General features: G+C 34.5%; 1 protein-coding gene across 1 annotated transcript in view; it reads right to left on the bottom strand.

The window, feature by feature from the left end:
* Window positions 1-2,213: 2,213 nt before the first annotated feature.
* Window positions 2,214-26,197, bottom strand: part of LOC150092321 (zinc finger SWIM domain-containing protein 5-like) — a 320,532-nt gene continuing 296,548 nt past the window's right edge. Inside the window, exons 17-19 of the mRNA XM_090414845.1 lie at window positions 16,786-16,958; window positions 8,169-8,316; window positions 2,214-3,013 (exon numbers count right to left, since the gene is read on the bottom strand). Coding sequence (XP_090270971.1) covers window positions 2,214-3,013; window positions 8,169-8,316; window positions 16,786-16,958 — 1,121 coding nt within the window. The remainder of the gene's footprint in view (window positions 3,014-8,168; window positions 8,317-16,785; window positions 16,959-26,197) is intronic.

Genomic DNA, 26,197 nt, shown 5'->3' with positions numbered 1-26,197 from the left:
ACTCTGGTGAAATATAGGAAGTAATAATTAAAACTTTTTAGTTATCTAGTCTACGTTGTCAATTTTCTGAAACAACGTGTTACATGAATGATAATAATTAGTAATAATAATACAGATATCTGTTATGATTTACTAGATCATAATGAAATATGTTCAATATCTCAGACATGTTAATACAAAAGAATTTATGCCAGATCAATTTAAATTGCTCATTTTTAAAGATTATTAGAACAGCAACTAATCATATATTTTATAGAAATCTTATACAATATGTTTGAACTTAGTTTAAGAATTATCTATAAAAAGTATAACCTTTCAAAAACAAAGTTTAGCTAGAAAGAAAGCAACAAAATTAATAAAATTACCAACTACATGACTAAATACAACAAGTGAAATAAACTCACAAGCATATTTTGTGAGCATTAATTTCATATCTGCAATAAATTTTCCATGTTTCATATTTATTGTTGTGTACCCTGCCTGAAGATAGGGCCGAACATAATAAATCTACTTTACACACACACACACACACGTATGCACGAAGTGATTAATAAATGCTGAATACGGAAGATCATAAAGTGATATTTCTTATTAACATATTAATAGCATGAAGTTTTTCGTTTATTTATTTGTTATCAATGTTATTAAACTCTGTTGTTGCATATATTTAAAGTGATTTGTTTCCTGTCCATTATAAGTTACTACATTCTCAAATTATTCAAATTATTTAGTTGTTGGATTATTTGCTTTTTTTTTTGTAATAGAAACAGCAGCTCATGTGAAAGTATTAATTATACCGAATTTAACTGAACTCTTCATACATGCATAAACATTTGAAAATCATTTATACCAAGTTATATTCTTTAAGTGATTTGTTTTATCAGAGCATTGATTACATAATCCAAATGATAAACTACTTATCTTTAAGAAACAATCACAACATGAAATGGGCAAGAAAACACTGTGTACAGAATATCCTCTACAATATATATCTATAGTAATAATAATAAGTATATAAAAATTTCATTCATCATTTACAACAGAGAATATCCAAAAAGGATGATAATAAATTAGGAAATACCTCCTGAAAGAAATGAAATGTAATGTTTTGTGACACTTAGATAGCAAATCCAACAACAACAACAGTAGCAGCAATCTTTATCTTTACTGCGATGTGCAGCACAGAATTTATTCAATGTTCAAAAGGAACATTATTTTAGTTAAATGTATATTTCACTGGTGAAGAAAGTATACGTTGCAAAACTACCAGTTTATAATTACAGTGTTAATTCTGAAAAATTCAAGTAAGTCACTGCTGCTAATCTACAAATAAGTTGTTTCTATAGCCAATTTAGAAAGGTGACTGCTCATATAAACTCACCCCTCTGCTTTTTTTTTTTTTTTTTTTTTTTTTGTGAAACTACAAGTGGTCTATTTACTTATGGTTCACTATACTTCAATAATGGTCTATAAGCCATTTTGGATAAAATTTATATATAAGCTGATTGCTATTTTAGTGTTATTTCTTTAGAAACAGCAAACAAATACACACACATATTCACACTAACATGTCTCAGCGTTCCAACTCAGATTTAAAATTCATTCCTATAAAATTAACCTCAACTTTTTTATTTATATATGTTAATTAACTATGTGTAATCCACAAATATCTCCAACTCAGTATTGCAAAACACTGGAAACAGTATCCCCTCCCCCCACTGAAAATACTTATTTTCACTGAAAAGTTAGCACATGCTATGTACATACTGTACATACAGACATGGAATTGCTTTTAAGCTATGTCTATTTTTACACATAATACATTTCTAAAAGTTCATTCTCACTATTCTTTTTCCCCTTTTTCTCCCTCCTTTTTGATACTTAAACAACTTACCCCTCCTCCTCCCCCTTATTTGGCTTTATATAAACACAAGTTATATACAAAAAAAGAAACTTCAAAAGTGAAGGGATATTTACAAAAGCAAATGTGAAAATACCATAATGGGCTAGATGTGAAATTCCATCTCATTTTCCTTTTTATCACCATCACATTTTAAGTTATTATCCTGCTGCCACAAAATGTCTTAATTCCCTCAAACACTTCCTAGTAAGAGGACAGTCTGCTATGACTGTGGCCACCAGGTAGGATGTGACTCATACCACATCCTCCATATGATTGCAAGAAAAAGAGATGAAACTAGAATCCACACCAGTTAACCAAATCTCTCCTTGACTAGAAGCATGAGCTTTTTCTTGCCTTTGTAGGCAGTCTTCATGTTGTCAATGAGCTGAGCAAACTGAATGTGGCCATCCTGGGCCAGTAGGAATGTCTCCCGAGCCTTGCTGAGGAACTCAATAAAATCTCCGTAATGGCGGGGACTGATGTGGGTTAAGCGGGAGTGAGTAGTATTGACATAGGCAGTGATGGCTGCCTCCAACAATTGCCGTAGAGGTGGTTTGTCCAATGACAGAGGCTTGATACATCGACGTTTGGCATCAAGGGTGGCAATGCCAGGAGCAGCCATGGAACAGCGCCTTAAAATATCCGAGAGCACAGTAGCACATTGTACATTTTTCACAAGCAGGGGAATTAGGTTGGTGAGTTCTGACTTACCAAGGGAATGGGCAAGAGCACATGCCCAGTGAATGTCATTAATGGCTGGGTGGTTATCCTGATTATATGCAAGGTGAACGCCTTTCATAGCTAATACAGCCAGTTTGTATGCACGATGTGGATAACCTCTATGTTCCATGTACCTTGCCACTGTAAAAAGTTGAGACGAAGTCATCACATTAGTTGCTGCTGCATCAACAACAATCTGGTAGGCAGCTTCAAATGCAAATGGCTCACTCTCACATAGGGTAAGGGCATTGAGAGCACAATTCGGTGGGTCTTTGGTGGCACACTGAAGAGCCAAGGTGCGAGCACAGCTTGAAAGTTCTTCCTGTTGTCGGAAGTCTAAATTAAGGCGCATAACAGTAGCATGAGACATCACGGTTGTTGCCACTGGACCTAACAGAAAAGTAATAATTTAAATGCAATTTAAGTAGAAAGAAATAAAGTAAACAGTACAAAAATAGAAAATAATTTAGGAAGAACAGATGCATGCTAAACAGTATGTCATCCTAAGTCTTACAAAGGTAATGGACATGCATTGAAATTATGCTTCACAAAAACATCTGCCAAAATACTACATTTTACAGGTTATTGTATAAAATAGTATAAATGGATATGATTGACTGATAAGCTTATGGCATGGATAACAAGATTTTTTTTTTTTTTTTTTTTTTTAATCATCTCCTTTCACAGGAGAGATTGCAAAGCCTATAATACAATGAGGTTGTGTGTATGGGCAAGTGGTAATTGAATTTAATAAGTAATAGTATAATGCGGTCATACTTAAGATCTTGAAACAATCACAACTGGACTAATTAATGTATACAAATTTGTTGTTCTAAATAATATCACGGCTATGGATGATAACCATACAGACAGATTGTGGGATTGAACAGGTGGAAAAGGGAAGATATGATAGTGACATAAGTTATGTCACTATCACATTATCATGTTATGCCTAAAGGGATCCTATAGAATAGATATAAAGGGTAGGGTGAAGAATTTAATACATAGGAAGAGAAGTGAGAAACAGGTTGAAACATCATGACTTGCTCTTTTCTTTTTATATAACAAAAATTCTGTGCTGACTGCAAATTCCATTCATTGTACTACAGTGCTCATGCACACACACAAATTCTCAAGCATGTTTAATAACTGCTATATTATTTTGTCATGGGAAGCGGGATAAGGAAGCTAAAACATATGACATTTCTGTCTTATGTTTTGTAAAAATAAAATAAAATAAAGAATCCTAATCTTTCCTGCCTTGTGCACTGGAATTTTTTTCTTCCTTTCTACTTTTTTGGTGCTTTCCTCTGGACACACCAACAGTAAAGAAATAACGAATTGTTGCTAAGTTCATCATGCACACTTAACATTGTGGCATGTTGTTGCACCATCACTTTTTTGTTAATTGATATATCTAGGGCAGTGCAAATGGCTTATCATAAGTAAAATAATCCAATGCATGGATTATTTTACCGATATTTCCCATATTTTACCACATAAGGAAGTGGCATTTCCTTACAGTTGTAAGGAAATGCCATTCCAGTTACTGGAACAGGTTTCCAATTTATTGATTTTTTTTTTTTTTTAAGTAGCCTTACTTAGAACGTATTCCCAGAGGATGTAAAGATATTATGATAATATTACATGAAATGCTTACATCATTACTAACTTCCTATCGACCATTTTCCTCCAAACAAATCTGTTAATGTCAGGACTCCAATATTGTCAGATCTTATATTTCCATCTTCTAAGGCACTTCTTACTGTATCAATCCACCTAGATCTTGGTTATATTCTGGGTCTTTTACCTACCATACCAGTAAAAAATACCTGTTTTGCTAATCGTTCCTCTCCATTCTGATTAAGCAACCATATTACACTGGTGTCCAAAATCTAAGACGAACAATATTTCTGAAGATTACAACAGCAAATTCAAATGAATCAGTGTGTGGAAATTTGTATAACTGATGATTTTAAGCAGAACGTGGGTACACATTCAGATTTTTAAATCATGCACAAAGGAGTCACATGGCAGCACTCAAAAGGATAAAAGCAAAAGGCTGCACTAGGTGAACTGTTTTTGAAGAAGGTGCTTTTCTTGATGGAATAAAGTTCAACTTAGATGTCTTATAATATCTCATAGACATCTGCTGGACAATTTCATGCAGGGAAAAATTATTGGAAAGCTTGAAGAAAGCCACAGAATTACTTATATTGCCAGAGAGTTTGGAATCTCACATGGCATTGTATCCAGGAATGTGTTCCATTGGTTTGGAACACATTTCAAACCAATGGAATGTTTTCCCAAACATCTGCTAAAAGGTCGCCATTTTTGGTTATAACAGCAAAACATAATCACCCCACCATGGCAGGTCAGCATGGAGCTTTCAAGTCAGCTCCATTCATGCACAGGTATGTGGATGTTTCAACAAAGAAGTCTGTGACCAGTAGGCCTATATGCTCAAAGACCTAGTTTGTGTCTAAAGGGATCCTATAGAATAGATATAAAGGGTAGGGTGAAGAATTTAATACATAGGAAGAGAAGTGAGAAACAGGTTGAAACCTCATGACTTGCTCTTTTCTTTTTATATATCAAAAATTCTGTGCTGACTGCAAATTCCATTCATTGTACTACAGTATCTATCCACAGTTCATCATAGAGCATGTTTTCAGTGGGTGTTGTATCTATAAAAATTGAATAAGCAATAATGGGCTTTCCTGGTTAAGCAACAGTATTACACTGGTGTCCAAAATCTAAGATGAACACTATTTCTAATCTCTAAAGACTACTAATGTGCTCTTTACAAATGAGAGTCATTTTAATCTTTTCTCTGATTCTAGATGATTCTTATCTGCCGTGAAAGTAGTACTGCTTACCATCACGAGAATGTTCTTGAAAGGAATGGATATGGTGGTGCTGAAGCCATGGTGCTGGAGAGGTATTATGCTTAATGGATGCAGTGAGCTACAAGTGCATGAACGATATTGCAACGAAATTCTTCAATGTCATGCTCAATTATTCCAAAGTGCTGTAGCAAATGATTCATTTTTATGGATGACATTGCCACATCACATTGTACATGAGCACTGGAGACCAAGGATATTAATCAAATCTAGTGGCCAGCATACTCCTCAGATCCCAACCCCGTTTGGGACATAATAAGGAGATGCTTGAAATTTCTCTCCAGAAAACGATTACTCACGTGACTCCAACCAAATCACCACACTACGCGGCTGTTCCAGGAATTAAATTGCCACACACCTTTTGTGTATGTGTGTGTGTGTGTGTGTGTTTTGATGAAAATAAGTTGTATGATTATATAACTGAATGATATATTGTGTGTGGTATTAGGGGTGTATATTCTGGGTATGGTGCCCAACCATGGAATAGTAATATCACCGATATTATATTTTTGCATTTATTCCTATTAAAGACTAATTGTTTCCTGGCTTCATGTGATTCCTAAAATTAAACACAATATACTAATGCTTCATGAAGAGGACACTTTTCAAACCATAAACATTGCATCACATTTGCATTAATAGTCCAGGCGTGCTGTCACAAATACAAACATCTTTGAGCCCTATGGAAAGATGCACAGATGGTGCAGTATATCAAATTCGTAGTGTTCCAGTGGTTTTTAACCATCCAGAAACCAAGGCAAAGTGTATGCTGTGACAATAGCACTCAGAAATCAGTGGCTGTGATTGGTTATTGTGTCAACCAATTCAATTGAACATTGTCATTTGTCATGAGTTGCTGTTTTTATTTTCCAAGTTTCATGTTTTGCATGCTTGAAGTGAGCTGATGTGCTTAGGACACCAATATAGACAAGTAATTTTCTATAAATAATTGATAACTTTTTTTTCTAGATTTACAATGGGAAACAGTGTTGACAATCTACTGAATATCTTGTTTTCTGCCCGAGCTTTCACAGATCGTATGACTAGTTATAGTCAAAGGAGATTGGAACTTGTGTATAAATTTAAGTAAAATGAGTTATTTCAGCCTTTCTTTGATTCAATCTGGAAAAATAATTTCTCAAGTGATTACTTTTTCCGATTTCTGTTTATATTATATAGCTGTATTTAAAAATTGTATCAAAATTCAAATTATCCATGTCTCACTCTAGCATTTGCCAGTGATAATATAATCTCACTACAAAGCATAAATCCTTTCTGCTTCATATAAACAGCGTGCATCAAGCATAACTATTGTTCACTTGACTTTTATGCTTTCCAAATTTAAAATTATAATTATTGATAACTTAAATTATTCCAAGTTATCCTACAATTAATTGCACTGGACCAATTAAGATGAGCGCTGATGTGCTATGCTCTCTTAAAATTTTCATACATCAATTAAAATGCAGTCATACAGTCAAATTGTGAATTTTGTAGCATGGGTGGCTTATGCAACCAAGCTACAAATACGACAGCACACCCACCCAACTTAAAGAGGCACATGACTCCACTGATATATATATATATTGTATAATAATTATATCTAATGTATGCTACTTATTTTACATAACAAGTAAGATAAAAGGCCACAGATTTTGTATATACTTACTTGCATTCATTTCACTAAAAATGTAAAGGGTAGATGAATTGGTGCCTCAGGAAAATTGAAGTATACATAATAATGAATGAATCATGGCTGTATCATACTGATCCCTTAGATTTATATTACCACTGATTACACATCAGTGATGTGCACTGATTACATATCAGTGCAATCAGTGTACTGATTTGACTCTAGAATTTTGCATTAAAAAGTAAAACGTGTATGTAAATATATGTAAAATGTAAATAAATAAAAAAATTATCATTAGACAAAATGTTAATTATTTTAAATTAGTTTGTAAATTGAAAGAAAATAAAGTTCCAGACTGGAGGGGGGGGGAAGAAGTCACCTTGCAGGAATTAGTGGACTGAAAGGACATGTTTTCTTCCCTTTGTATTAAATTATATTTAATGAACAATTCAGTTTTGAGCAATGCATAATAACAGAGATGATTTCACACACATTAAGCATTTTTCTCATCTCAATAATGTAACTGAATTTGTCTACAGATATGGGACACAATAATAAATGAATGTTTTTGAAAATCCATTGAACACTTTTAGAACAATAAATAACCACTAGAATTCAAATCTCAGAAGCAACATGCCACTAGAAACATTCCCTTTCATTGTCACTAGATCGACACACAAAAATGTGTGGAAGGATACCATTACAATGGTAAATCATTAAGAGGAATGGAATCCAAATATGCTAGGCAGGCTACTGCTGAGAGTTGATTACAGAGACACAGGGCAATTATAAACAAACAAACAAACGAAAAAAAATCTATGGTTAAAAATTTCAAGTTTCTAATCATATGCATTAAAGCATTATTATCTTATTATACTTCAATATTCCCAAAATTCTGAGTACTAGAAAAAAGTTAAGATCATTTTCAGATTCAATGCTCAAAAAATACTCATTAGGATTTCCTTTCTTTTTAACATAATAATAAGCAAACATTTTATATACATGCCTGTAGCTTCGGTGGGTGTAAAAAGTTGATACCAGTTTTGCAAAATGGAGATCAGTGCATCAAGACCAAGTTCTGTGGCACATGTCACCAACCAACGCACCATCTCCCGTCTCCGCCAGTTGAGAGAGGTGAGGGTCATTCTCATTACCTAAATAAAGAAAAATATATACATAAATAATTCAGCTTTTGTTTGTTGGGCAAGTAACATACACTCACCCATCCATACATCCATCCATCCATCCACCCACCCACCCACAGAGGGAGAGAGAGACTGGACAAAACATTAGAAACCCTATTCCACTTTAACAAGTGTTTCAAAAGAAATTTATATAAATTAGGATTACCTGAGATGGTTGAAGACATTAGAAACGGTTTGCTCATTTCAAACCATTTCTAATTGTGCAAAATGCCCAACTTTTTGTGTATGACCAACTCCCCAAAAAAGTCCTTATTACTTATACCTTATGATTTCTAATTAGGCGGACGCATTCACAGAAAACGAATTATGGAATTTACCAGGATGTTAACTGTTAATTATTACAAAAGTGTGTAAAAAATGTTAAAAAACCAAGATATCCAACTATTGAAGAATTTGACTCTGAATCACTGCTTCTCTCACTCGCTAGCAAATTTAAGATGAATCCACATCACTTCATTTCATTTCCTATATGCAGGGATATATAAAATATAAGAGTCAATAGCCATTGCACTATTCAGATAGGGATAATGACTATATTTATTTATTTATTTATTTATATATTTATTTAACTGTATTTATTTCAGATGAAGTTGTTTAGAATGAAGATGAAGCAATTGAGTTATGAGACAAGTATAATCTGGTCTGTAAATGTGTATGTGTTATTTCAATATATGGCAAACAATATGATTTATCTTTTTTGTCCCTCACATTCTAGACTTCTCAATCTCTAAAACATTTATTTTGGATATTCTTCCAATAACTTCTGTTTAGCTACTTTTACACATACTTAGTTTTCCCCACATATTTCTCTATATTTCCCATGATCTCAATGATTTACCACACTAGAATTGTCTTATGTGATTTTTTTCTTTTGAAGGGCTGTTTTTTTTAAGCTTCCTGTGTCCAACATGGATTTATTTTTCTATCTCAGCAGACAACTTCACATACTTCACTGGCTAAGCCAAGCAAGCATTTTCTTCAGACTTTGCTAGTCAGCCTAGGCTTTCTTTTGAACTCTTTTCACTCCCCCCCCCCCGCCTCAATGCTATAGTGGATGGAAGAGTACCAGGATACTGTACCCTTCAGCTGAAAAAAAGTTTGATTCTCATCATAATTAGAGGAATCTTATGAGCTTTTACAAATGAAAGTTAGCCAGTTTCATATGGGTTAGCAGCAGTTTTGTCTATTAGAAATTCAGGTCAAGTTTACATCTTGCATAGTCAAAATTAGCCAGAGAACACATGCAATTAACAGACAAAAATACTATTACATGGCAGAAGAGGGTATAGTGGGTAGATAGTGGCTAGGGACAGTTCATAAATAGCAGAGTTTTGTGGTGAGGAGTGCCCTCCCACATAAGTCCTTAGATTCCCTGGAGGGATCACATCATAATAATAATATTGCATATAGGAATAACATGCATGATGCTGTTTGACTGATTCTTCTCAGATCCTCAGTACACATTTTTCTTTTTAGGAGGATACTCATTTTAGTCTGTTGAACATCAGATGGTGGTAACTTCCTATTTTTAATCACTTGTATGCTTATTTTGGATCAATCTGAATACATTACTATATCTATGCTTTTCTTGTTTTGTATGTATGTATATATATTCTTTTTGCATGAATTTATGCACATTTTCATGACATATTAGAGTGGCAATAAGGATTACACCAGGTCCTGAGCAGAAATTTAATCAATATTTGCTATTGTTATTATCCATACTGTTTTCTTCAAAATTTCCCATCAATTCATTGTTTATTCATCTATTAAGGTCTCCAAGAAGAACCAACTCTTCCTTTTTCTTCATGTCAGCTGCACTCTCCAATAAAAAAATACAATTCCTCTACTTCTTTCATACTGAAGAAAACCTTTGGTAAGATCATAGATGCAAGCCAGTCTTATCATCTAATTTTCTATTGTAAAACTTGCTCCTGTTGTTATCTCCAGGGAACTGGAGAAAACAAAGGGGACTCTCTATAAGAGCAACATCCCAGCAAGCAAGATATCCAATTATGCTGTGCCATCATAATTTGTATGGATCAGTCAAATCTTAAAACTGGCAACTTAGTCTTGTTCATTCAGCATTTCAGTAATTACCTAGATACAGGACACACTACGAAACACTAAGAATTGGAGACTAATGCAGAAGTAGACTTGATTGTCTGCATTCCTTATAAGTGACATGAATGTCTCCTGTAATCTAGCTGTGATCCTTGTGCAACACCTGAAACAACTTATAAACTAGAAATAAATCTCCTTCCTGTCTCCTGTTAGATAAATTAAATAAATGACAGCTAATCAAGTCTCATAACTATCAAGATATGCACAAATGCTTTCTGAATATCTTTAATTTTCTTGACATTCATTAAAAATCTAGATAAATCACAACTTGTCTCTAATAAGTCTTAAATTTCTTTCTTCAGAAAAAAGTGAAGCATCTTCTAATTATACATACAGACTCTTAGCAATCTGATTAATGAACTTAAATTCCACATCAATCCTTCTCCTAAAGCATGTCCATTCAACACTATCATCTTACTAAATCACATGTACTTAAATTTGCCCACATTAAATTTTAAACCATCTTCCCTGCCCACTCTCCTAATCTTTTAAGTTCACTCTCTAGAGGAAGGCCATGCAAACAATTGGACTATCTAATTTCACAAAAGAGAGAAATTTTACTCTCAATATTTGAATATATATTAATTGCTCGCCTCTAAACACTACTACTTGTCAATCTATTTCCTAACCAACTTGTCGATATCTATTTGGCACATTTTAATCAGCAAGTTCTTACGTGCAAATCTATCCAAAGCTTTGCTGAAATCCAAAAATCACACCATAATCATTAATATGATTATGATGATTATGCAATGGACCATATTTTATAAATTGGAATAAATTTCAGAAGGTATTATTTCCAATTTCAGCAATTCACTGAAGAGATGATTAAAAGTGGACTGGTTTGCCCTGACATACATCTGCCTACCACTAAGGAGATGCATTATCCTATATCTAAACTCATCAGTTGCAAAATCATTTAAGATCATCAATGAGTGAGGCAACCATCCTGCTTACAGGAGGCAAGATGCTTGAAAAAATTATCATAACTGGTCTCTAAAGCAGAATTCCTTGGTTAAAAATTGGATAATCAAGGAACTCTGTTCGAGTTTCTCGATTACCTAATTCTTAACCAGCCTACGATATTAATGTACTAAAACTTTGTTTCTCATAATTTGTATGTATGAGCCATGGCAGGTCAGCTTGCATGAAATTAAAATTTTGTTTTGAAATTAAATCAGTGAAATATTTATTAAAAATGAAGGATTTTTTGCTAATTAAATTATTAATTAATGATTATCTCCATTTCATGCAGTCAAGCTGTTAATAATGAAAAACATGGCCTCATAAAGGCCTCCTCAATTCCCCTCCCACCCCTGGATTTTTTGCATCACTCAGTTTAAGTATAATGTTTCTGAAAATGATCACAATACATGTAACAAAAACAATGATAATGACAGCTTAAATTAATTTTATTCTCACCATGTTGTTTTAAGTGTATGATTAAATGAGATAATTCTAAAGAGTATTTCAAACCAATCTAAAAAACAAGTTTGTGCACATGCTGCAATTGTAAAAAGTACAGCATTTGTCGAAATGTATAGAATATATCTCAATTCACATCACCGAACACAGCCTTCTTTCATATGATATCCAGTGCAGTGAATGATAAAATTTAAAAAAGTTTTGTCATTCAATGTACATGCACAAAAAAAAGTACATTTCATATCTCTCTATACATTGAATGACTTGAAGTATAAAAGATGAGTTTTTCTTGTAGATATTAAAAATATGATTTGTGTATAAATTGTACACATAGAATGCTTTTGCATACTGATAGGCACAAAACAGCTAATAATGTTCATATTATTATACCTTTGTGGTCACTCATGGTGTATTCATGAATCATAAGCGACACCAGAGACAATATTTAAAAAAAAGACTTGATATAAAAATATAATGAACGGTACATGTTTATATTGAATTGTCTATATATTTCCAAATAATAATAATAATAAAAGAACTGAATTAGTCACACAAATGCCCCACATGAAAAAACATGGTGTTGCTCGCACACCAACTTTGTATTTTTTTTTTGTTATAATTTATTTCCTTTTATAGTGTTTTTACTTTTAATGTTATGAGTGATATATATATATTAATTTTGCATTTTCTCATTCCTTCATCAAAAATGAAGAATCATACATTCATCTTCACTTCACACATCAACAAGCCAAATCTGTATTTTCATCGTGAATACAAAACATGCCTCATGTAGGACTGTAAAGTGCGAGACTTTTTAAGTGGCATTTTTAACAGCATACAGTTAAATTATTTTATTAAATAACATTTATTCTTGCTTTTTTTTTCTTTTTTCTCCCGCATGAGAGGGGCTGCAAGGCATAGCAAATAAATGTTATGTGTGGGCAAAAAGCAAAATAATTAGTTAATATTCTTCTTAAAAAGCTGAAAGTTGTAGTCTTAGGCGGGGGGGGGGGGATTACTTCATGGATATGGCAGTTCCATGGAACTGAGGCAGATGGAATGAATGGAATGAAATAACTGGAAGAAGTTAGTTCAGTGAGAACATTTCAAATGCAAAAGGATGTTGGACAGATGCTGTTGCTCATGATGCTCTGGGTTTAGTAGAAATGGGGGGGGGGGTAGTTTTCCTGAACAATGCCCATCGAAATATATGTAAAAAAGACAATACAGAGACTGTCTATCTCTGAGATAACAATCACAGAGAGGAGAATTGTTAATCAACTTAACTGCTCTCTTCTGAACAGAATCAAGAATTTTTAGAGATGGTTTTAGGTAACTACCCAAATGTGAGAGACATATTCCAAGGTTGAGAGGATTTGGAATTTGTACAAAGTAACTGGAGAGATAAAAAGTAATGTCAAAGGAAGACAGAACATAAGATGGCAATTTGCTGAGAAGTCCTTGATGACAGATCCTATCAAATGACTTGGAAATGTCAAATGCGACAGCAATGATTTCTAAACCTTTCTGTGGCATATGTCAATTGAATGAAAGAGGATGCAGAGTTTTCTGGAAACTAAGGAAGCTACAGAAGTGAAGTGATTATGACAGGAAAGGACAGGAGTAAGAATTAGTCTGAGAACTGAGATCTGATAGTGACTGTGAAGATGAGCATTGTTAAACGTAAGGGGAGAAGAACTAAGGTGTGTTTTTTGTGTGAAAAATGACAAAACTATGTGTGTTTTGGAAGCACTGAAGAATAACTACGTTGTTGTTGTATTGTAATGTTGTTGCCCCATTGCAGAACAGTTTGGAGATCAGTGTTTAGAATTGTTAAGCAACTCTTGAAGCACGATATGTTGTGCTCAATAGCATCCTACTCATATGGTAAGCCATATGAGTAGGATGCTTCCATCTCTTTATCAATCAAATAGTAGTATTGCAACATTACCTAAAGAAAAAGCTGATCTCCTGGCATCATACTTCTCCACCAGCTCGAGAATAGATAACCAAGGAAATCACTTCCTCCTTTACCCAGAAAATTGCATCACATGCCTTCTGTGACTGTCCAGTATAAAGATATCAGAATATGTCTCTTGAAAAACCTGGATACCAAAAAAGGCTTATGGTCCTGATAGAATCCTACTGGTTGTGCTCAAGAGATGTGCTTCTGAACTAATACTTGTTCTTTATCATCTATGCATTATACAAGGGAGGGGGGGGGAGCTGAAATGTTCTGATAAACACTTCTTCTTCTTCCTTTCCTCTCTTTTACCTTGTGATGTTGAGGATTTTCTATTCATTAACCACAACCATACACAAGGATAAAGTGATTAGCCGTATGCCTCCAGGTGTATCCTATGTCTGTAGAAGCGTTGAGTTCTCAAGGCCAGTTTGCCTGCTTGTGAGATGAAAAACCCTGCAGTCCATGCCCAAGATCGGCTAACTTGACTATGTCTGAGAAAGATCATAAGCTCCTCACGTTAGTGATGGGAATTGAACCCAGGACACTCCTTACCCAGGCATATGGTTGCGAAGCACATAGCCACTCAGCTAACCATATGGACTTAAATTTTTTTTTTAAATAATTTCTCTCATATAATGCTCCTATTTCACAGAGAGGAATCCATGGTCAGAGATCTTAACTAATTGGATTTTAAAAGGTAGTCTATATGCTGTGAAATATGAGGCAATCTTCTTCTTCCTTCTGATAAACACCTAGAACAAAAATTATATTAAAGCAACTGATATAACCACAAGAAAGAACATATCTTAAAACCCCTTAACTCCATGTTTGATGGACATTTTGAAGAAATTCGAAGACACAGAGGTGTGTGGGCTATCATCAGGTTTTTCATGATGCAAGGAAAATCCACAACCGAGATTAAACAAACTTTATTGTGAGACTTTAAGGGACTGTGTCCCAGCATATCCAACAGTTGCAAGATGGCTGGCCAAGTTTAAAACTGGGCATCCTGAGACAATAGTTCCCCCAGGTCAGGAAGACCTTCCACAGTGATCACACCTGAAAACATCGATGCAGTGCATGCAATGATCCTTGATGATGAACGAATACCAGCCAGAAACATTGCAAAGACTCTGGGGATATCTAGGGAATGAGATGGAATCATTTTCCACCAACATCTGGACATGGAAGCCCACTTCACTGAGAGCTTCACTGAGAGAACGTATGCTGTCATCTCAAGGGATTATGGATCATTTTGAGAAATCAGCTATAAATTGTTTGACTTGTATTGTGACTCTTGATGAAACATGGCTTCATCACTACAATCCAGAGACCAAACAACAGTCTGTGGAGAGGAGACGCAAAGGTTCTCATGGCCAAAGACGTTTCAAACCCAAAAGCCAATAGGGAAGGTTCTTGCCATTGTTTTTTGGAATATGGATGGTGTAATCCTTACCAATACCTCAAAAAAGGGTGAAACTGTTACAGCAGCAGTTTATTCAACAGCTTTGAAGGAAATGAAGGGGATACTGAAGGGAAAACGCCATGTCAAACTGAGCAGAGGCATGTTGCTTTTGCAGGACAATGCACCAGCTCACACTGCTCGTGAAATCCAATAGACAGCATACAACTTGGGCTTTCAATATCTGCCTCACCTACCCTGTTCACTAGATCTGGTCCAATCTGACTATTTCCTATTCCCAAATTTAAAGAAACACTTTAAGCGACAAAATTTGTCACAGATGAAGTTCATATCTGCAGCTGAGGACTGGTTTGTGCAACAAGGGAAAGACTTTTTTCCTCAAAGGATTGCAAATGAAGCAGCAGCATTGTAACAAGTGTATAACAGTTCATGGGGAATATGTAGAATAATGTGGAAGTTAATGGTACTACCTCATTTCCTTCATGGTGATTATCACAACTTTTCAGCACACCCTTGTATGATACTAAGCTCGCATCCACCCCACAGATGGAAGCAAGCCATATACAGCCAGTTTAAAAAAAAAAAAAAAAAATTCAAACTGATAACATGACAACGTGAGAGCAAACCTATTGCTCTCATGTTGTCTAAAGTAATGAAAAAGTCATCAATAGTTAACAGTCTCCAGGTGGCAGAGACGTTAGCTAATCAGTAAACATCAATATGGATCTTGCCAATCAAGATTCTCAGCAGATATCCTAGCCTACACTTCCATCTCTGAACATATTATAGAAAGGTTTAGAAATTTGTGCTTTTGTACAAATGACAAAGCATTTGATAGGGTCCATCAAGGACTTCTCAGCAAACTGCCATCTTATAGTCTGCCTTCCTCTCTTGGTAAATGGAAATGCCAGTTAGTGGTGGAAGGTGTCTCAAACCTCCAGGTTTCTCAAAGTTCTGTTATTTCACCCTATTTTCTTCCTCATGTACATAAACAACTTGTTCTCAAACCTTAACAGTTTTGCTGATGATAGCTTTAAACCCTTAGGAGATCAACATAGTCAAGTTTTTGCAGCTGCAGGATGGTAAAGAATAAAAAGAAAAATGTCACAATTGCATCATGAGAATAATTAACACAGAAAAAATAAATAAATAAAAAATCCCTTAGAAAATTATTGTTTCTGGCAGAATTTTATACTGTATTTCAGCAGACAGCTGCAAATATGGTGCCAACTTGGCAACAAGCAGACATACTTGTTAAAATAATGCAAGGCAGAATAAAAACCTGCTCTACATATTTTCTGAGGGAATGGATAGAAAATATGTTAACATTATCAAATTTTTTTTTAAGGCAAGTCAAAACAAAAATGTCAGAGTGAAAAAAAAAAACTTATGTTGAAAGAGGTGTATTTTAGTTTTGACACACTGAAAACATGTATTATGAAAGCTTTCAAGAAACAGGATAAAAAATTTCAATGCTTACCTGAAGACCAAGCTGAAAGGAGACATCTAGAAGCGTATGGTGGCGAGCAGCTCCTGTTCCTTCAGCAGGTACAGCAATACGGAATGCATCCTGAGCTAGTTTAAATAACTGGGAGGAACTGTGTATGTTGCGCTGGGCTGATTTGAGTACTGTTTGAAGTCTTGCCACATCACCTACATAAGAAAATTAATATTAGGTACATTTTGAAGTTAAATCTAGCTGTTTTACTATTTAGAGTTTAATGGTTCTCAAATGGTGTGCCATGGCACCTTAGAATGCTGCAGATTTCTCTCAGGATAGCACAGAACTGTTGTCATCAGCTAAGAAGATAATAATACTCTTGAAATGTCAAGAATATAACAATATTTGTTTTTTTCTGTAAAAGTAATTTCTATAAATGGAAACTGCATGAGTCAAAGATGATAAAAGGACACCCACTCTGTATATCATACAATCAAAAGTTTGATATTCTCCAATCATTGATGAATGACTATTTTATTAGAAACGCACTGAAGATTTCCATAATGCATTAATGCAAGGGATGTTTGACTTTTATAAGCTTTAAACTGGCTTTTCAGTTTTCACTTGCATCAATTATTTGTATGATAACATAAAAATTAATAAGTAATTAATAAAATTAGTGAGAAACCTAACAGGCAATATCATCACCTAATCTTAAATAATTATATTCTTAATCTGTAAGAGTCATCAATATTCACAACACCTCTGCATCTCTGAAAAATTTTATTTAAATATATTATACAAATGAATTTAACAAAGTGATCCTAATGCAGAGGTCAGCAAACTACATCCTGTGTGCTGGATCTGGACCATCACCTATTACTGTATGGCAAACAAACTAAGGATGAGTTTTTTTATTTTATAATTTTTTTAAATTTCATGATGGAATCATGAAACTGCTGTTTCAGTATCCATAGAATAGTGTTAATATGACGTAGAAATCTTCATTCATTTGTTTCATGTCTACAGCAGTTATCACTCCTCATGCACAGCTGTGGCAGTGACCACATGTTGCACTCTTATTGGGCTGCACGCCACCACCAATGTTGCTCATATCACAGTGCTAACTTGACATTGTTTTGAATGCCATATTTCTTAGTTGCACATATTACAATGTTTATGTTGGCGTATATTTGTTTATATTCAAATTCAGTAGCTTGGAAGTTTTTGAGAAGAGGACAATCATTGGTCAAAACCGCCCCCCCCTCCTCCTCTTATTTTCCTGAATAAAAATTCAGGAAAATAAGAATGCCTAAGTTTGTTTTAAACGCCACCACCAATGTTGCTCACATCACAGTGCTAACTTGACATTGTTTTGAATGCCATATTTCTTAGTTGCACATATTACAATGTTTATGTTGGCGTATATTTGTTTATATTCAAATTCAGTAGCTTGGAAGTTTTTGAGAAGAGGACAATCATTGGTCAAAGCTGCCGCCCCCCCCCTCTTATTTTCCTGAATTTTTATTCAGGAAAATAAGAATGCCTAAGTTTTCTTCAGCTCATGTTGGAATTTAAAGGCTCATTCATTGCATCATTAACAAGAAAATGATTTTCCAATTTATTGCACAGTTCAGGACCTTCTCAAATTATATTTGCAGTGAGAGGGACAGGTTTTTCTTCCGCTTCACTATCGTTTTCTGGATCTTCGATGATATCTAAAGCTAATTGATATCCAATAATATCATCATCACTTAAGGCATTATCCACAAGCAATTTGTCTACATCAATCTAGCTAAATGTAACAAAACCTTCTCCACCAATTTCATCTGCCAAAGTATCAGCTGATAATGTAGATGTTTGAATGGTTGTACTGTTTGCAACACATCCAGGCCAAGCTGCTTTCCAGCAGGCATTTAAAGTTTGTGGTCTTATTTCAGTGATAGCAGATGCAACATGATTTAAACAGTCCAAAATAGAAAATTTTTTCCAAATGTCAGTTATTGTTAATGATTCATTTTCTAGTTATTCAATATAAATTGAAAAGTGTGCTTAACGTAATATTTTTTAAAAGTAGCAATTATGCCTTGCTCTAATGGCTGAATAATGTTTGTATTGTTGTATTGGGAAGTACAACACTACCTGCACATTTGGATGTTCTAAATGCGGATAACTTGTTGCATTGTCAACAATTAATAAAACTTTAAAATTGAGAGCTTTTTGCTTCATATATATTGCCACTTCTGGTACAAAGCAATTATTGAATCATTCAGTAAATACAGCAGTTGTTACCCAGGCCTTTTTATTAGCCATCCAATGTACTGGCAGCTGTTTTAGATCTTTGCCTTTTAGAGCATGTGGTCTTGGAGATCGATTTACTAGGAGGGATTTCAACATTTGATCCCCTATTGTGCATTGCTACAAAATAACAACATTACTTGATCTTTGCTTGCTTTAAACCCACTTGCTTTTTTCTCAGACTTTGCGATGGAAGTTCGAACTAGGCATTTTCTTCCAAATCAATCCTGTTTCGTCAGTATTAAACACTTGATCGGGACAATATCCATCATCTTCCTGTAATCTTAACTTTATGAAGTGCATTCCTTTTTAAATAAAAACCCAGTTAGCCATCCTTTGCTAGCCAAATATTCTTTATCAGTCTGGGAAGCGGAAGTAGATGGCTCCAATTGCTTGATCTGGTCATAAAACCGAAGAGCTTTTTGTTTAATTAAATAACCACTTATAGGAATTCTTCTTCGAGTTAATTCTTCAATCCAAATTACTAGCACTTGTTCCTTTTTTTCTAATAAAGCATCTCTTGAGTACGATGATAATTTGGCACTTAGTTTTGTGCCAGAAATGACAGATTTTCTTATTACAACTTCATTCTTTTTAATTGCTCTTATTCGCCTAAATTAAAATGTTTACCAATAGATCCCTCTCCTTTTGCTAAGCGATCTCAAATTGTAATTTTAATTTCCAAAGAAATTGCTTTTCTTTGGAGCTTTTTTTTCTCCACTGGGCCAAATTAAATCTTTAAAATAAAAATGAGCAAAATTTACACTAACGATAATGAAAAGACAGACACTTTCTCACATGCAAAATTAAACTTCATGGACACTCACTGCTCACACGTTACTCACATTATGCCAGAATATGCTGCAACACGCTGTTCATTATGTATAATGGTACACAAGTTTTGAAGTTATGCATTGCATAACTTCAAAATGCATAAAAAAGATAATTCCAGTAGCAAGGCTTATACGTTGGTCATACATAACTGGTAATTAGCTTACGGAATTAACAACGCATATAAAGTATATTAATTAAAGGCAACTTTAATGGATAACTTCTATTCAGCAACGTCACATTGCCATCTTCAGGAACATAAAATATGGTATGTGCATGCAAGCACTAACAAAAGCAAATGAGGAAGAAAGCAAGAAACTAATATTGTTTCTATAGTCCTAATGGTGCCCCCTGGTGGGCTAATTTATAACAGGGCAAAATTAATCTGCTCAGATGACAAGGCCCTAGCCACTGAACTGAACCACATCCTCAACACTTTCTTAGCCAATGGCTATAACCCCCAAAAAATACTCAAACCAGTAAACTACAACTCCCCCCCCCCCATCCACAATAAAGATTACACCAAATCTATCACCATCCCCTACATCCAGGGCACCTCTGAGAAAATAACCAATATCCTCAAAAAATATGACCTTACTTCTTGCTACAGACCATATAAAAAGTTGGCATCCCTTATCCACTCTACCAAAGACCAACAACTACTTCCCCTAGACCTACCTGGTGCATACCAGGTCCCTTGCAGCTGCAAATTGTCCTACTTTGGCCAAACAGGCAGGACAGCAAATATCAGAATTTCAGAACACAAAGACTACATCTGGTTTCACCAGTACAATCCCTCTGGGCTGGCAGACCATGCCTTAGATACCCACCATACAATTCGTTGGAAGAAAACTAAAATAATACACCGTAGTGTTGGATTCTGATTATGTAGAGATTAGAGTAATTATTATTTGCTTCAGAATCCAACATAATCTTCCATCACAAAGGCTACAATTGTAAATATTATTTAATGTAAACAACTAATTTTACAATTTAATATTCATATAACTACTTTAATTTTGTCTAATATTTAATTATTACTATGAACTTTATTTGATAATTTAACTGCGCATTATTTGAAATGTAAATATTCCTTATTTATTCCTATTTGTAGAAGTTTAGCGTTATGCAATACCTCAATTTTATTATATTTTGTTTGGTTGTCATGGAAACGTATGTAAGTGGACGAGCACGTTTTTGGAACAGAATGTGGGGAGAAAGCTGAAAGTTTACTAAAAAGGAATTAGTTAAAAGAGATCACGAGAAGAATTTAGGTGGGAAAAGCTGATATTAAAAGTGAGGAACGCTGGAAAAGGGAAAGAATTAGAGATTTATTAGAGAGGGATTGGCATTAGGTTGGAATCAGAGCATTCGGCATTCGAAAATCACAGTGCGATAATAGCGAGTCGGCAAGTCACTCAAGCAGCTAAATAAAGTCTACTACATTTTTTTATTATTATTCAGTTCTATAAAACACTGAAATAATAGTTCCCGACAAGTTTCGTAAATCGTAGGATTTACATCTTCAGGGGTAAATAGTATAACTTAAAGTTTAAACAAGAGAATTAATAAATACAAATCATAACCATCTGGCTATTCATAAAACTCAAATAACAGAATGCAGACATATAACGTTATTAACGTTGAACAATACTGGACGATGTCACGTGTGCTTGTTCTCGTTCATACAGTCCAAGCTCAGATTGAGGTAGATTTTTTTATTAGAGCTGACCACACTTGATGGAGAATTAAACATTGATTTTTATTGCATTGGGTTGGGTTTTTTAGCATATTAGCAGCTTCTTTAAATTTTCTTATATAACTGTTGTTTTCTATGTATGACATCGTCGTTTTTTGCCAGAGTACATCATGTCCAGTGGAAGTGGTATGGAAAGCAAGACCCGTTTTTTGTTCTCTTTTGTATTGTACGTCTTTTTGGTGTTCAGCTATGCGTATTTCTCCAGATCTTCCTGTCTGTCCTACGTAGCAAATCCCGCAAGAGCAATGGATTTTGTAGACTCCTGGTTTTTAAGCGGATGATGAGGTGGTTTTGGTGGATGTAGGAATCTTGATATTTTCTCCATAGGAAGGAAGGCTACTTTTATGTTGTGTTTGTTCATTAATTTGGCTAGCTTGTCTGTAGCATTTTTGATATAAGGAAACGAGATTGCGTTTTTGTAATCCTGTTTTATTGTGTTGTTAGCTGGAGGCATTTTAAGGATTCTCTTGATGGTTTTTGTTTCATATCCATTCTGTTGGAGGTATTTTAGTATGTGTTAAGTATTTTAGTTCCTCATTGCATCTTTCTTGTGTGCTGGAGATATTGTATGCTCTGTCTCGAAGAGTTTTAATTAAGCTTATTTTTTGTGAAGGATGGTTGTGTGAGGTTGCATTTAGAAATCTTCCAGTGTTTGTAGGCTTCCTATATACTGAGAAGGAGAGTTTACTTTCTTCATTAACTTCTAATAGAATATCCAGAAAAGGAAGTTTTTTATTTTTTTCTTGTTCTAAAGTGAATTTTATGGTGTTGTGCAAATTGTTGAGATAATCTTTGAAATTGATAAGTTCATCTGTTGTTCCATTCCATATGATGAAAATATCGTCCACATAGCATAGCCACATTTTTGGTTTTTTATGGTAATTCTTAAGAGCATTGTTTTCAAATTTTTCCATAAATAGGTTTGCTAATACCAGAGATAACGATGAACCCATGGCCAGCCCTTCTTTTTTGTTCCCAGATTCTATCTTTATAGGTGAAAAAAGTATTGTTTATACAATGTTTAAAAAGATTCAAGATGTCCGGATGGAAGAGGTCTTCTAGGAGATTCAAAATTTGTCTCGGGACGTTTGTAAACAAGCTGATAATGTCGAGACTTGCTAAGATGTCTGTTGGACCAATATGTATATCTTTCACTTTTTCTATGAAATGTTTACTATTTTTTTTATGAAGGAAGATGCTTTTCCTATATGTTGTGAGATCATGTTGGTGAGGTATTTCGCCAAGTTGGAAGTCGGTGAATCTCTTCCATCTACTATTGGTCTTAAAGGTATATCTGTCTTGTGGATCTTTGGAACACCATATATTCTTGGTATCAAAGGATGTTTTGATTGTAAGCATTTTTTAAGTTCTTCCGTCCAGAGAGGCACTTTTTTTATTAGATAGTTTGTTTTTTTGTGTGTAGGCCAAGTCGGGTCTCTGTCTATGGGTTTGTAGGTGTTGGTATCTTCCAGGAGACTTTTCATTTTGTTATCATATTCTGTAGCATTTAAAACGACAGTTGCGTTGCCTTTATCCGCTTTTATTATGACAATATTTTTATCATCCTTTAAATTTTTAAGGCAAACGTATTCATTGTGAGGTAGGTTTCTACGAGGTAATCTGCTTTTTAATAGTAAAGCTGTACTTTCTATATGGATAAGATTTGCCGTGTTGTCCGGTAGATTTCTAATTCCTTTTTCTATTTGTGCTATGATATCAATTTTTGGAAGGAAACGTGGGGTTAAGGTGAAGTTAAAACCCTCGAGTAAAAGATTATTCTCCCCTTTTGTTAGGACTCTTGAAGAAAGATTAATAACTACTTTTGAATGATCTAGTTGTTTTTTATGTATTTCTTTCTTCTGAAGGAGTACGTTGAACTTATTAATTAATGTATGTTTCTTCTGTTCTGAGATCGCTATTGCTTTGTTAAATGTAACACTATCGATGTTGTTCCATAGGTAGGATGGAAGAGATGTGGCCAGTTCATTATGAAGAGAAAAAGTGTTATTACTAATTAATGCTAATTCATTAAATTTGTAATGCTAATTCTACCTGTAATTCTCTCTCTCTCTTAGAAAAGCTAGTTCCATTTTATGATAAATTCTGGAGGCCTTGTTTGTGTGGAATATGCGTTTGATTTTGATGAATTTCGGGATGACTTCGTTATCTCTGCATCGGATGAGGAAAATTAGACGATTAATGAAGTTGAGATGTTTAATGTGTAGTTTCTCTAGTTGTATAACTTCCACTGGACACGATGTACTCTGGCAAAAAACGACGATGTCATACATAGAAAACAACAGTTATATAAGAAAATTTAAAGAAGCTGCTAATATGCTAAAAAAACCCAACCCAATGCAATAAAAATCAAGGTTTAATTCTCCATCAAGTGTGGTCAGCTCTAATAAAAAATCTACCTCAATCTGAGCTCGGACTGCATGAACGAGAACAAGCACACGTGACATCGTCCAGTATTGTTCAACGTGAATAATGTTATATGTCTGCATTCTGTTATTTGAGTTTTATGAATAGCCAGACGGTTATGATTTGTATTTATTAATTCTCTTGTTTAAACTTTAAGTTATACTATTTACCCCTGAAGATGTAAATCCTACGATTTACGAAATTTGTCGGGAACTATTATTTCAATGTTTTATAGAACTGAATAATAATAAAAAAATGTGGTGTAATCACCGAAATATGTCTTTTGAACCAATTAGCCACAGAAGTTTACGCCTGCAAAGTCTACTAGTCGAGAAGCGGTTAGCTTATAAGTTTCGGAATAACAAATAAAGCTACGGAAGATAGCTAAGTGATTACGGATAGACTAGCGATTACTTGAGTTGAGATTTAATTTCAGGGCCGACCTGTCAAGGACACACAGAATCTTGAAATAAAGCACGGAGTTACTAGAATAGTAGAGGCTGTAAAAATTGAAGTTTACCGTTAGCTGTGCTTAGAATTATAGTGCCTAAAGAATTAATCGAATGCCGGAGGAATGAACAACTGTGCATATAAAACCTAAAGTTAAGGAATTATTGTGTATTGCCTTATTTCATGAGTGATCAGTAGTACTTTATGCAACAACGTTTGTTTATGTATATTGTGACGGATGATTAATTCAGTTATTGCTTAGAAGAATTTATTTAATGAGTGCCGTTTACTGTTTAAAGTGTTTACAGTTGTAAAAGGTGTAAATGTATAAGTAGATGAAGATAGAAGATTATCGGTAAGATTATTCCAACCATTAATACGCATGGATTAATATTCCTATACAGAGAAGTGTGTGAGTTTCATCCTAGAATTTCCCTATACTAACAGTAACTATTTCGGAAATTAGCTGAAGTGTAAATTTAAAGGTGTTTGCTTGTAAAGTGGTGTTACTGCGATTTTATTGTATTTAGAACTTAAAGAACTGTGAGAAGACTGTATTACAGATAACAGAATTACCATTGTCTGAGTTTGCATGCCTTTATTATCAGAAAGGCTGAAGTGTTTATAATAACTTATTTAGTTGAAAGTTTATTTTTCACTTGGTTAGAGTATAATAAATTTAGTTTAATCCTTTATCCAAGTGTAAGCAAACAAAGTTTGCGCCTGAAAGTATCTTCAGGACTGGGTTAAGGTGGTACAACACCAGGGCAACTCGTTGCAAAGGTGGAGCAAGCTACAAACACTCCTATCTCAGTATCTCCTATAATGCAAAACACATCTCCTTGCGGATATGTCTAATGTTATGCATTAAGGGAAGGGCCACTACCCAGACTAATTTCGACCTTTATTGAGGTCTCTTCAGTGGGTCAGACATATCCGCAAGGAGATGTGTTTTGCATTATAGGAGATACTGAGATAGGAGTGTTGGTAGTTTGCTCCACCTTGGCAATGAGTTGCCCTGGTGTTGTACCACCTTAACCCAGTCCTGAAGATACTTTCAGGTGCAAACTTTGTTTGCTCACACTTGGATAAAGGATTAAACTAAATTTATTATACTCTAACCAAGTGAAAAATAAACTTTCAACATCTTTCTCTAAATCCAGAGTAAATTATTAAAAAAGGGTGGCACACCAACTGGCAATTCCTATAGGTAGAGATGACCTGCTAATGCTTCTGCCTGATATCTCCACTTGGGCCTGGCTTCCGCTGAAGAGACCTCAATAAAGGTCGAAACTAGTCTGGGTAGTGGCCCTTCCCTTAATGCATAACATTAGACATATCTGCAAGGAGATGTGTTTTGCATTATAGGAGATACTGAGATAGGAGTGTTGGTAGTTTGCTCCACCTTAACCCAGTCCTGAAGATACTTTCAGGCGCAAACTTTGTTTGCTCACACTTGGATAAAGGATTAACTAAACTTATTTAGTATTTTGATCTTAAGTGTATAATTTGTGATTTTAAAATTAAATGTTTGTTTTTGTTTATCTAGAGTTGTATTTTGCCTGAATCTCTTTTACTGCACCATTCCTAAAATATTCGAACCAATGCAGGTAAATTAAGTAAGTCAAATATACTTGGCCAGTATATATTTTAAGGAGAGATAGTTGAAGGTTGATTTTTCTTCAATTC

Source organism: Typopeltis vanoorti, chromosome 26 (genome assembly GCF_054136105.1).
Source record: "Typopeltis vanoorti isolate ZY-2024b chromosome 26, IOZ_Tvanoo_1.0, whole genome shotgun sequence".
Taxonomy (NCBI): domain Eukaryota; kingdom Metazoa; phylum Arthropoda; class Arachnida; order Uropygi; family Thelyphonidae; genus Typopeltis; species Typopeltis vanoorti.
This window is presented reverse-complemented; position numbering and strand designations above follow the sequence as displayed.